The 13,992-nt window shown below is 34.9% G+C and overlaps 1 protein-coding gene across 1 annotated transcript in view; it reads left to right on the top strand.

The window, feature by feature from the left end:
• Positions 1-13,992, top strand: part of cdh12b (cadherin 12b) — a 91,822-nt gene that overhangs the window by 13,457 nt on the left and 64,373 nt on the right. The window contains exons 2-3 of the mRNA XM_081393515.1: positions 4,704-4,998; positions 12,061-12,180. Coding sequence (XP_081249641.1) covers positions 4,704-4,998; positions 12,061-12,180 — 415 coding nt within the window. The remainder of the gene's footprint in view (positions 1-4,703; positions 4,999-12,060; positions 12,181-13,992) is intronic.

Here is a 13,992-nt window from a genome sequence, read left to right as displayed (position 1 = left end):
ACTATTAACTAGTTACTTAGCATGCATATTAGATACTGGCTGTTTGTTAGTACTTATAAAGCACATATTAATGCCTTATTCTGCATGACCATATTCTACATCCTTTAATCATACCCAATACCTAAACTTAACAATCCCTTAATAACTATTAATAAAGCAGTAATTCTGAGTTTATTGAGGTACAAGTCATAGTTAATAGTGAGACTTGGACCCTAAATTAAAGTGTGACTGATATCTCTTGCTTACCAAAGCTGCATTCTTTGATCCAAAAATACAGAAAAAAATATTCTAAATGTATTCCGTTTTAATATATTTTAAAATGTAATTTATTCCTGTGATCATTTTTTCAGCATCATTACTCCAATCTTCAGTGTCACATGATCCTTCAGAAATCAATCTATGCTGATTTGCTGCTCAAGAAACATTTGCCATTTAACATTCATAATTATATATATATTTAAAACATTGTTAATTATTTAGCAACACTATGACTGCTGGAAATTCAGCGCTGCTATCACAGGAATAAATCCCAGGAATTTAAAATATATTAAATAAACAAGTTCTTTCCAATTTTAATAATACTACACTTTTCTTACAGCATTTTTATAAAATAAATGCAACCTTGGTAAGCAAAAGCCACTTAATTAAAAAAACATTGACAAATTACACACACGCACGCATAACACATGATTGAAAAAAACACATATGATGTTAGATTTTGGTCACACTTAATGGACCTTTAACCACACACACATAATAATATATGTATCCTCTAGCACAGATGTCTGCTTTTTCACATCCATAAACACACGTCTCCTCAGACTCCTTGCAGTCGTAACACGCTGGGGAATGTATTTATTTAAGTGAATTGGCTGAGTGTTTAGGCCCCGGTCTGACTGTATTAGCATGCATGTGAGTGTGCAGGAACGCTGGTCCTCAAGGGGTTTCAGTATCCCGGTGTGTAAGAAATATCCAGTATCGAGCTGACGCTTCCTTTGCAAACCAAACATGCATTTAATTACTGGTCAGACACCATGCAACGAACCGTATGTTCATGCCCACGCTTGAACACAAAAACACACATAATGTGGGGAGCTGAGCTTATCAACCACACATATTATTATGAAAAGCACACTAACAGATCAATGAGATCTGGTCAGGGCTTTGAAAACATTATAAATATCCTGCAAACACAGCTCATCTTTATCCTCTCTGCAAAATTACAGCTTTAATAATTACTAGTTTTGTAACTGCTAAAAAAAGCTGCTGAAGATCTGATCCTTCGCTTAGGGGCTCTGAATGATAATAGACCCTTTATTTTTTCCTCTATATTAGAACCCTATTGAATCCGCAGGCGGTAGAACAGTCCTCTAATTGTCCCTGGTTTGAGAGAAGGCATGTATTCGACTGTTGCTCTCTCAGCACCTGTTAACTGTCACAGTATGAAATCCAGTGCTTATCTTTACTGTAGACATTCAGAAAACAGCATAATGGAGGTCTAAGCCTTACTGTATGACAAAGAAATCCCAAAGATGTTATGCAGATGTGTGACTGCAAGCCACAAATTTGCAATGTAACTTGCCATCAATATTCAGCATTATCTCAGACTAGAACTTTATTTTTTATTTTTTATAAAACATAATATAAGTGCACATAATATGCAAGGAGTTATTTATTTAAGCAATAAGGTATTCATATCACAGTAAAGAGAATACTTACTATCCAAAACCAAAAAGTAATTTTATTACACTTTTATTTGGCCATGCTATGTAGTGAGTAAAATCAAGTGAAAACCTTTTAGTAAGCTATTATTATCATAAATTAGTTTAAAAAAGAAAAGAAAAAAAGAACAAATTCTAAGAAAATAAATCTCCACGTTATGCCTAAGCATACCAAAAAGATTCTTAAAATAACTGTAAAAGTATTCAAAAGGGAAAAAATCTTAAAAATCATTCTCAAAAATGTGTGTGTGTGTGTGTGTGCGTGCGTGAACACACATCTAACAGGTAACAGACATCTTAGTATGCACTGAACCTCTGCTTTCTATTTCTCCCCTGCTGTGTTTTCTGATTTGGAAAGAATTTGCATGTAAATTCATATTTCCCACTTTTATCACTTTTTTGTACTTGTCAGTTTGTGCTGAACGACTTCCCAACTTCTCATGACAGTGAAAAATAATAGCAAGTGTTTCTTCTGAGAGCCTAATGAGTGTCTGGGAAGACCGGTTAGCCTGATTTGTGTTTTATTTTTTCTGAACTTATTATCAGAGAGAGACACAGAGAGAGAGAGAGAGAGAGAGAGAGGGAGATTTTGTGTGAATATTCGTGAGGTTTCTTCCAAGATGTCCCGAGGACCCAGTCTGCACATGAATCATTTTTGTGTAATTGATTGCTGTTGTTATGCTAATTCTATTTTTAATTAGTATCACCTAACTTTCCCACTTCAAGTTATCACTGGAGTGATTGTTGAATTTTAGCTCTTTTGAAAATCTCCCTTTTCTTTTTTCTTCCTCTATTCTCTTTCCTCTCATTCACTTCTGAATGTGCTGACATGTGACAATGAGGCGTTCTGATAATTAAGCTCTCTGTCTGATTTACGGTGCGCTCTAGATGTTATGCAGATTGGGAAAAACAAAAGCTTTTTAAAGTTTCAACAACTTCTGCACAATCTTTGATTGATGCTCCCTCAGATGAGAGACTTGCATATGATTAATGGCACTGTAGAGCATTGATATAATATCATTTTTGAACAATTTAGCTTTGACTGCATTCAAATGCAGTTCACTTTAGATACGACCAGGGTTGAGCACTGTACAGAGCTGAATTAAAAGTACCATAATTCAAATCAGAATTTATGAGATTACAAATAATACAAAACTGAATTAAATTAATATAACTACATTAAAATATATATATATATATATATATATATATATATATATATATATATATATATATATATATATATATATATATATATATATATATATATATATATATATATATATATATATATATATATATATATATATATATATATATATATATTATGTTTCTAAATAAATAAATGACATTGGGGACACAACTGTCCCACATTAGCTGCAGATTGTCTCAGATGACTTGCAATAAAAGCACTAATATGTCTATAATTTCTCTTATGAATGGGTTATCTGAATTTTCTCTATTGATTTGATTAGGACACATCCTGGGTTTTTAAAATGGTATTGGGTGTGGATTTAATGTTTTGGTTACACATCGCAATATGTCACAGAAGTCTGAAGTGCAAAAAAAATGTCCCACATTAGGGCAATTCCCCCTATATAAAATTATTATAATAAATTATATAAATTGTATAATTATATAATCATCAAATAATGAATAAATATTAGTTGCAATTATAAAAAGTCATAATCTTGTCATTCTAAATGACATTCAAATTCAAAATCAAAAATGTCTGTGTTATGTGGAAAAAAAGGAGACCATTCATAAAACTTGCATTTAGCCCAAACATTGTGGACATAGATTGGAACTGAAAAATGTTACCATAAAATCTGACTTTTTCCTCCATCATTCAACTTTAGAGACACATTTCCTCCAAGACTGGCACAGCAAGCCAGACAATGTGAGTAGTGTGTTCTAACATAAAGCTTGAGGGTAGGAAAAATAAATAAATAATAATAATAATAAAAAATACATAAAAAAAGAGGATTTAAGCAAAGGGAAAAACTGACAGAGAGACTACTGTGCAGATAGAATTAGGTCAGGTTCATCTACCTGCAGGCTAACAGAGCAAATCACATCCTCAGAGTTCAAATCAAAGGAAATATTTTAATCATGCTGAAATGTGAAGTCAATGATGAAACAGCAAAGTTTTCTGTCAGGAACAATTACATTATAAACTTCCAAACCCGTATGCAAAGTTTATATATAGCACACAGGCTATCCTTGTATGTGTAATCTCTCTCTTTTTTCCACTTAATCTTCTGTTGCAGATAACATTTAGTAAATTTAGGAAGCTTCAGTCAGCTGTCTGTGCTTTCTTCCACTAACTGAAAAACATAAACTGTTCTATATTGGAAAACATAAGGCAATGCTCCTCCCCTTAACTTCTTAATTAACCATATTATGCAACATAATCAATATGTGACCCTGTCATAAGTCGCACGGGTATATTTGTGGCAATAGCCAACAAAATATTGTATGGGTCAAAATGATAGATTTTTCTTTCATGCCAAAAATCATTAGGATATTAAGTAAAGATCATGATCCGTGAAGATATTTAGTAAATTTCCTACCTTAAATATATCAAAAATTTATTTTTGTGAGTGGATGCAGCAAAATCGCCAACAGAAATGGACAACTTTAAAGGCGATTTTCTCAATATTCAGATTTTTTGCACCCTCAGATTCCAGATTTTCAATAGTTGTATCTCGGCCAAATATTGTCCAATCCTAACAAACCATACATCAATGGAAATGTATGTATTTATTTATTTATTTATTTATTAAAAAATGACCCATAAGAGTCTTATGCCCCCCCTTGACGCCGGGCCTGCATAAGACTGGTTTTGTGGTCCAGGGTCACATATAGTCAAATATACCACTATGGTCATTAAAACACTCTTTGTATTCCAGAGAGCAATATTATACTCTGCATCTCTGCCACTGTTTGACACATTTTTGCCATTATTTCTGTCTCCCTTAGTTACACACTGACTTGGATAAAGGGGATAGCGGAGTGAAATACACTCTCTCAGGCGATGGGGCTGGCACCATCTTCACCATCGACCAGACCACCGGGGACATACACGCTTTACGCAGTCTGGATCGGGAGGAGAAGCCTTACTACACGCTACGAGCGCAAGCGGTGGACATCGACACCAACCGTCCACTGGAACCAGAGTCCGAGTTTGTCATCAAGGTGCAGGACATCAACGACAATGAGCCAAAGTTCCTGGAAGGCCCCTACACGGCTAGTGTACCTGAGATGTCACCTGTAGGTAAGAAGCATGTTAAAATGGTTTCTTCTGCTGAAACATGGCTGGTGTTGGGTGCTTGGAGTTAGTAAAGCCCTGATTTTTCCTTTATTTATGTTTAAACTACACAAGGTTCAATTCATCAATGAGTGAACTAACAATGAGCAATATTTTTACAGCATTTATTATTCTAGGATAATGTTAATTCATAAAGAAAAAATATTATCACATTTTATCATTTTTAAATAAATCAATACATTAATTAAGATGATTTATTTTCATAAATATTAATATAATTAATGTTTGTTCATGCTACATTAATGTGAACTAATGTAAATGGTAATGGTTTCCATATGATTTTTACAAAATTGGCACATTTAAAGCTACACTGTGTAGGATTTTCTCCCATCTAGCAATGAAATTGTTTATGACTACCAACTGAATATTATTTTCTAGCCCCTCCCGTTCTGAGGGCCTTTTAACTCAAATATTTCAAATCTGCCGGCAGTCGCGAGTAATCTCCCCCTCGCATTCGACACGGTGCCACTGAGTGTAAAAACACAAAAGGCGAAGCTTTAATTTCCAGGTATGTCCCTCTTTGGCTAATGTATTTTCAAAATGGAGGCACAACATGGCTGCCGCCATTCGAGCGGCTCGCTCGTATGTATTATAAATGGCAGATTCTACGCTTACGAGAATACTTGATTAGTTGGTAGAAGTAATTACACATTAATGAGCACATATCATTTTGAAAGTGTTTTTTTTTTTGCTAAGAATCAACTTAAAAAATTATACAGTGTAGCTTTAAATTTAATCTTCTGCATAGGGAACAATGCAAACAAATGTTGGAGCAAAAAAATAATAAAATAAAAATAAATAAATAAATGAAATCAATCAATGAGGCATCAGCTTAAAATTATGATAGTCACAGTGTTGGGAAATTGGCATATTGAAGCTTACACCATGTCTTAACCAAAAGTGATGCGATAATATTCCAGTGACAAGCAATATGTTTGTCTACTACACCATAGTCCACATGGTAATTGTCAAAATCAATCAAAACAGTGTACGGGCGGAGTCTATCTGCAAGCACACAGCACTCACAACGAAATGGATAAGTACATAAATGAATAAATATTACACCATTTTAACATTATTAAAAATACATACTGAGTAACTGAAACAATCTTTGTCATATATTGCACTTGTTTGTTCACACTAAGTTCACAGTTTGAACATACTTGTTTCTTTTAATTTATTTTCAAGATCTGAGGTGAATTACAAATGTTCATTTTCAGTAAAGCAAAATGATATTTAAACTCACATTAAATTATTTTAAAATTAAATACAGCCCACAATCAGTAACTGAGATTATCATTGTCATAATTTGTATGTTGTTCCGTTCGCAGAAATAGAAACATAGAAAAATAGAAAAATGCTGGAGTAAACCAACTAAATTGAAATGAAATAAATTGAAAAATATGATTTTTTTAAAATGCAGTTTTAATCAGTGGATGTCAAATAAATGATGCCTAAAGGTTATAAGGAATGAATGTAATGTTATGTAATGTAATGCAATGTAACATATCCAAACAATGAAGCCTAAAGGCTACACGGATGATTGTCCCAGTCTTACAGCGAGGGATGCTAGAGGTCATATATTACTCTTGTTATGAGTTTGCCAAATATTCATTGGTGTGGCAGAGGGGATCTAATCCAGACATTACTGTGTGCCGTCAGATAATGAGAAGTGCATGGGCTCCAAATCCCCACCAAACTGGATTACACAGCCCTAGTAGGATTTCTCATCTCACAGAGACCTTGATTGTATTACTGATTATTTCACCAAGGCATCTGCTCTGGGTGATGATGGCAGCAGGACCTTATTTTGTTACTGTCTCTGCTTCTCTAAAAAGGCTCGTCTCTTAAGCCGGCCAGAAGTTGTATTGATTTCCACACAGCCTAATCCAATCGCCGTAACTACTAGCAGATCAATGTAGCGCTATCCTCTTGCATTCATGGAACACATTGCAGAGCTTGTTAAAGTCATAATGGCCTTCATTATTTGGACAAATATTCTTAATCATGATGTCAAATATGATTGCAGACAATGCATCAATCCCTGAGGCCACGCTGGGGAGCTATGTAATATGACGCTGCGTTCCCTGCAAACATGATGGTCGATGAAATGCTGGTTCCTTTGAGTTATATAACATTTAACTGGGTACTTCACTGATTTATAGTCTAAAGAAGAGACGAAACTTGTTTGTTAACCAGTTTAGATGGAAACATCAAGGGCCCACCATTGATGTTTGCACTCATTGCATGCTATTGAAAAATTTCTCAAAACTATTTGTAATTAGACTTCAACGATATTTGATCACAGATTTATTGCAGAAATGATACAGAGTAAACAAACACGCAAAATAAAAATCGTTATGTATAATATAATAACGCAGCACATGTCTGCATTCACCTATGCTCTGGATTATTTGTCTTGACAAGGATTTACTGAACAGCATCCATTATAACTTTTAGTTTAAAAACATGTGCACATATAAAGTAATATTGATGGATTCTCGCTTGTTTAGAATGATCATGTCTAATTTATACTAAATGTCAAACAGGTTATTAATGCTTTATTTCGATAGTCGGCTTTAGACATTCTACTAATTGTAGGTTACTTTAAGTCAATAGCAGTCATTAGAATATTATTAGACTCTCTGCTTAATATCTGCTAACACTTTATTTTTGATGTTCCTCCAACAGACATTTTACTGACATGTCAACTTATTATAAACCAACAGTCTACTAATACCATAATGAGAGTTGACAAGAGTGTGCAAAGTTACTTATATTTAGTAGAAGGTCTAAAGTGGACTGTGGAAATAAAGTGTTACCAATTTGGGACACAAACACAGAAAAAAAAAGAAATAATAATTATAATAATTTAAGAAAATAGGCAAAACAGAGGCTGTCAACAGCCAACAATCTCACAGCTATTTTGACAGGTAAAACATGAAGCCGATAAATTCAAAGTTGCAGTTTCAAGCAGTCTTATATTTACAAAAATAAAATGTGTTTATGACAAATGCTAAGCCTTTAGTTTAATTATAGGCTACCTCAAATCGTTACAATTACTAATATTTTATACCTCTAACAATTCACAATTCAGCTCCAACGACTTCCAAAGAAAGAGTCTGAAAATCTTATTTTCATTTATTTCACTTTATTCCAAATGAATTCCATACTTGCTTTACATACTTCAGGAATTGCCTGCAATAGTGCAGCACAGTAAACAGAAGCAGTAGTTCTCTGGGACTCATAATCATTTGTAGTCATTGGCCCTGAGAGAGATCAGTCTTAAAAAACGGCCCTGAATGAAAGCATTCACTGACTATTTTAGGAAAAGCAAGATTTGGTGGAACTGTTCATAAATCTGTAACAAGTCCTATAAAAACATCATGAGATTATCTTAAAATATCACAATTATGCTTTTGTCTTGATACCCTATATTTTTGTATAATTTACACATGAAGAAATCATGTGATATCATGTCATTCTTGATGAATGTAAGGATAAAACAACTGGAAATACAGAGTGCATAGACAGTTTAATTGCATCTTATGAAAGCTGATAGTGTAAAACTGAAAATTACAGGAGAGAAATCACTTGTTACAACATACCGGACATAATAACCCTGATTTAAATCGCCTTTCATCTGTCAAGCACAAAGCAAACAGTTTTGTTTCGAATTTGTTTTGAGCTTGTGAGTTTAAAGAGATTTTCATCATGGAAAAGCCAAATATATATTCAGATAAACAAAAGAAATAAGCAAAGCTTTGCGTGGCAACAGGGGGAAAAAAAACACCAAGAGTTTGGTGTCGAGCTTAATAAACTACATGCCCTATCCAACACCAAAGCCCTTTTCATGTTGCTTCCCCTGAGGATGACAGATCAGGGTAATTCACTTTGAGATTGCCTTTTCCTTGATCTGAATGGCAACAGAATGAAATGAAACCCTCCCCTTCCCAGCTGAATCAAAGCTACTCATGATCTCAGATAGCAAAATGTGAATAGACCGGTTTATAAGTGCACCATAGTCCAACACTGAAGCTATAGGCCTATTTTGCAGATGTCTGTGTGATTTATATTGTGGCTGCTGCCATCACAAAAGCAAAACTGAGTCTTGCTGTTACGCACAAACAAGAGAGGAGGATTCCTGCAATTCTGCCTTGTCACTGTGTCCATATTTCTTAACTTTAGATGTATTTAATCAGGTTACAGGATTTTGCTCTGACAGAATGTTACTCTAATTTGGAAGTCTCTTGAAGAAGGGGAACTGTAGGTTTGTAATGCCTTTCACCTCTTTATGTGGAGGCCAGAACAATCTGAAAGCATGTCGATGTGTGCTGAGAGAACTTAAAAATCAAAAAACAACAACACACACATCAAAGGTAATTGCATCAGCTGGTTGAAAAGGACTTCCATTGGGAAATGGCATTGATTTCAAATCTGTACAATTACTTCTTGGTTTCTTTTGTTTCTTTATTTTCTCTCTCTTCCAAGGCCTTCAAGTTTCATTCCTCATCTCAAACAGTACAGTGTGATAATTCATTCAACGTTGTGGTTTGAGTGTTTTACATTTACATTTATTCATTTAGCAGACACTTTTATCCAAAGCGACCAACAAATGTGAACAATAGAAGCAGTTAAACTAACAGTAGGACAACAATATGCAAGTGCTATGACCCTTCTCAGTTTAATCTAACGCAGATTTTTTTTTAATGTTTTTTTTTTGTTTTTTTATAGAACAGAATAGAATAGAGTAGTAGAGAAAGTGTTAGTATTACTGGATCAAGTGCTGTCGAAAAAGAAGTGTCTTCAGCCGTTTCTTGAAAGTGGCTATGGACTCAGCAGCTCTGGTTGAGTTAGGCAGATCATTCCACCAGCAGGGAACAGTCATGGTAAAGGTCCGAGAAAGAGATTTTGTGCCTCTTTGAGATGGCACCACAAGACGTCGTTCACTTGCAGAGCGCAAGTTCCTGGATGGCACGTAAGTCTGAAGTAAAGAGTTAAAGTAAAAAGGAGCAGAACCAGTGGTTGTTCTGTAGGCAAACGTCAGTGACTTGAATTTGACGCGAGCGGCAACTGGCAACCAGTGCAATTTTGTGAGGAGAGAAGTGACGTGTGCCCTTTTCGCCTCGTTAAAGACCACTCTAGCTGCGCCGTTCTGGATCAGTTGCAGAGGTTTGACTGTGCAAGCTGGAAGACCAGCCATGAGAGCGTTACAATGGTCAAGTCTGGATAAAACAAGTGCTTGGACAAGGAGTTGAGTAGCATGTTCTGATAGGAAGGGCCTGATCCTCCTAATGTTGTACAAGGCAAATCTACATGACCGGGCAGTTATAGCAATGTGGTCTGTGAAGTTCAATTGATCATCAATTACCACACCAAGGTTTCTGGCTGACCTAGATGGAGTTATGGATGACGAGTCTAGCTGAATGTTGAAGTTGTGGTGAAGTGTTGGGTTGGCCGGGACCACGAGTAGCTCTGTCTTCGCAAGGTTTAGTTGAAGGTGGTGGTCCTTCATCCAGCCAGAAATGTCTGTCAGGCAGGCTGAGATACGATCAGCTACCGTCGGATCGTCAATCGTTTCATAAAAGATGAAACGATTGACGTTTCATAAAAGATGCTATAAAATCACAACTGACCTTATACTTCTTATGCAATATCCCTATACTGTATATATTTCCTATATACAGTACAGGTCAAAAGTTTGGAAACATTACTATTTTTAATGTTTTTGAAAGAAGTTTCTTCTGCTAATCAAGCCAGCATTTATCTGATCAAAAATACAGAAAATACTTTAAATTATCATTTATTTCTGTGATGCAAAGCTGAATTTTCAGGATCATTACTCCAGTCTATCACATGATCCTTTAGAAATCATTCTAATATGATGATTCATTATCAAAGTTGGAAACAGTTCTGCTGCTTAATATTTTTTCATAACCTGTGATACTTTTTTAGGATACTTTGATGAATAAAAAGTAAAATAAAAATAAAAAAAAGAAGCAAATGTTTTAAAAATATAAATCTTTTGTAACAACAATATACACTACTGGTCAGTAATTTGGGGTCAGTGTTTTTTTTTCTTTATTTTTTGAAAAAAATAAATCAATACTTTTATTCAACAAGGGTGTGTTAAATTGATAAAAAGTGATATTAAAGAAGATTTATATTATTAGAAAATATTTTTATTTTTATTTTATTTTGAATAAATGCAGTTCTTTTTAACCTTTTATTCATCAAATATATTAGGCAGCAGAACTGTTTCCAACACTCATAATAAATCAGAATATTAGAATGATTTCTAAAGGATCATGTGATAGACTGGATGTCACATGTGACACTGAAGACTAGAGTAATGATGCTGAAAATTCAGCTTTGCATCACAGGAATATTTTTTTTTAAATATATATTCAAATAGAAAATTATTATTTTAAGTTGTAATAATATTTCACAATATTACTGTTTTTTTCTGTATTTTTGATCAAATAAACGCAGCCTTGATAAGCATTAGAGACTTCTTTCAAAAATATAAAAATGTACTTTATAAGCAATATATCACAAGCAGGAGTATGATATGGATATAATCAGGAAACTATTCTAGAAGAACACACAATTGCTGCTAAATTGAGAGATGGTCAGAGTGCAGAATTCTGCTGCATTTCAGTAAAACACGGTGATTCGCCGGACCGTGACCATCAGTTCATTTCACAATACAGATGGTTTGTCATTTATTGGGCAATTTAAAAGTGCTGCCCTTTGTAATGTAAAAACTGCTATTGCAGAGATATCAAAATACAGTGGAAAATCATTACACAGGAATCCGTTTGGTTTTATGTCAGCCCATCAGAACAAACGCATAATGACGTGCCTATATAGGCCTGTTTTCGAGACACGTCAAACCCAATCCAATCTACCAAGGGCCGATCCATACAGTTATAACCTCGAACAAAGCACATCTTTCAAATCTATTCATGCAGTTTAACACAAATAATATCCTCTGTCTGTTTGCAGGTACGTACGTGATGAAGGTGACGGCAACAGATGCAGACGACCCCACATACGGCAACAGTGCCCGGGTGGTGTACAGCATACTGCACGGCCAGCCGTACTTCTCCGTCGACCCCAAAACTGGTAAAGCACCCCTGAATGTTTGAGAGAAAACATACAGAAAAATGTTTGCTATACATTAAAAATGAAATTATTATTAGAAGAAACAAGTTCCGCTGCTTTGTTTGAGTAATAACAACAGGCTAGGCTCATTAATTTCACAGTTCACAGGTTTCAACATAATTACATTCATTGACCCTATTAGACAAATAAGCTCGACAGTTTGATTTGATAATGTGGCCAGCCAAGAAAATGGATTTGTAACTCAAAATAAACTGCAATTCATTTTGAATAGCGGAACAGAAAGGGACGTACTGTCAGCTAAGCAGGCCTGAAAAGATATATGGTTATACAATAAGGTGCTACTTTTCAGACCCTAATACCCTCCAAGTAGACAATAAAGTCAGCTTGGTGAGAGCAAATGGATTTTTCTGTTGTTTATATGCTTAGATTAGAAGAACTGTAGCATCATCAAATGATGCAACAAATAAACTGCCTTTTATTTTCTGCCAGTGAATATTTTGTAATGCAATATTCAGGAGCGTTTACTACAATGAATGTAAATCTACTAATGGGCGTCCTCTGCATTCAGTGAGCTGTAATATCCAACATGTAAAAGCACGAAGCCCAAACCTGCAAGGAAAACTTGATGCACAGAGCGTGTGCGAGAATTTCACACTTGTATGTATGTCAGTATGTTTAACGGCCCTGTTGTACAAGTGTGAAGCATAGCAAACAGGAATATATGAATAAAAATATAATATCCTGATATCAGCAAACCCGCTGGGCTCAAAGGGTGAAAAAATCAAATGATTAGTAAAGGGAGAAAAATCTGGTTTTGTCCCACGCAGCCCATAATAAAACCGACAGTAAACAAAAGCTGTGAGACGAGGGCGGGGGTAAAAGTCAGGGGGTAAAATTCATAACGGAATCAACATGAGAGAAAACAGACTCAGGAAACACACACCTTAAAGGAATAGTTCAACCAAAAATGAAGGTTTGCTACCATTTAATCACCCCCTTGTAGTTCCAATCCTGTGTTATTTTATTTTGAAATAGGAAAGATCTCAGGCAGAGTTTCTGCTTTCAGTGCGAGAAAAATGCATGATGATGCAGTAAATTATTTTTAGGTGAACTACTCCTTTAATTACCGACACAAACTTCAAAAAGAGATCTGTCCATGCGAAACTAAAGTCAAAAAACAGATCCTCATGTAACAGGCCTAGATAATCCCATGTGATACACCTTTTACATTTCATTTGAAACTGGTTTTATGAAGGTCTGTGCCCTTTTTAACTGCTCACTGCCATATCTAATTCATCCTATGAAGTGCTCTCTTGATCTAGGAAAGCTTCCTGTGACGTTGGGAAATGCATTAGTTGTGCTTTATGGAAGAAAAGCGAGGAAAGGTGTTGCTACATTGGCTTTGTCGGCTTGTTAAGACTGTTAAGTATCAGAAGCTTTAGGCCTGACCTCAATCTTTTAGCCAGAGAAAAACACTTGAAGGAAAAGGTGTATATCACTGGTTTCGGGAAGGTTTTAACAGTTTGATGCCCAAGGAGAGCATTTTTTAATTTCTATGGTACTTTAGAAACCATCTATGTGCTGGAACTTTAAAAAACCTGAAGGGGGTATAATATAATATCAAAAAATATATATTTCAAAGAGCCACATAGTCATATATTTTTTTCCAGTGTTTGATGTACTATGTAGACATACTCTAATGCTTCCACCGAAAGCATTTATGGACACTAAACTGCAATTTTTTTTATTTCAGAAGTCATCATTTGTTAAAACCATAAATACATTACACATATGGATGCACACATTTACACA

The sequence above is a fragment of the Scardinius erythrophthalmus genome, assembly GCF_964197995.2.
Source record: "Scardinius erythrophthalmus genome assembly, chromosome: 18".
NCBI lineage: Eukaryota > Metazoa > Chordata > Actinopteri > Cypriniformes > Leuciscidae > Scardinius > Scardinius erythrophthalmus.
The sequence above is the reverse complement of the archived record's forward strand: the minus strand, read 5'-3'. Positions and strand labels throughout refer to the sequence as shown.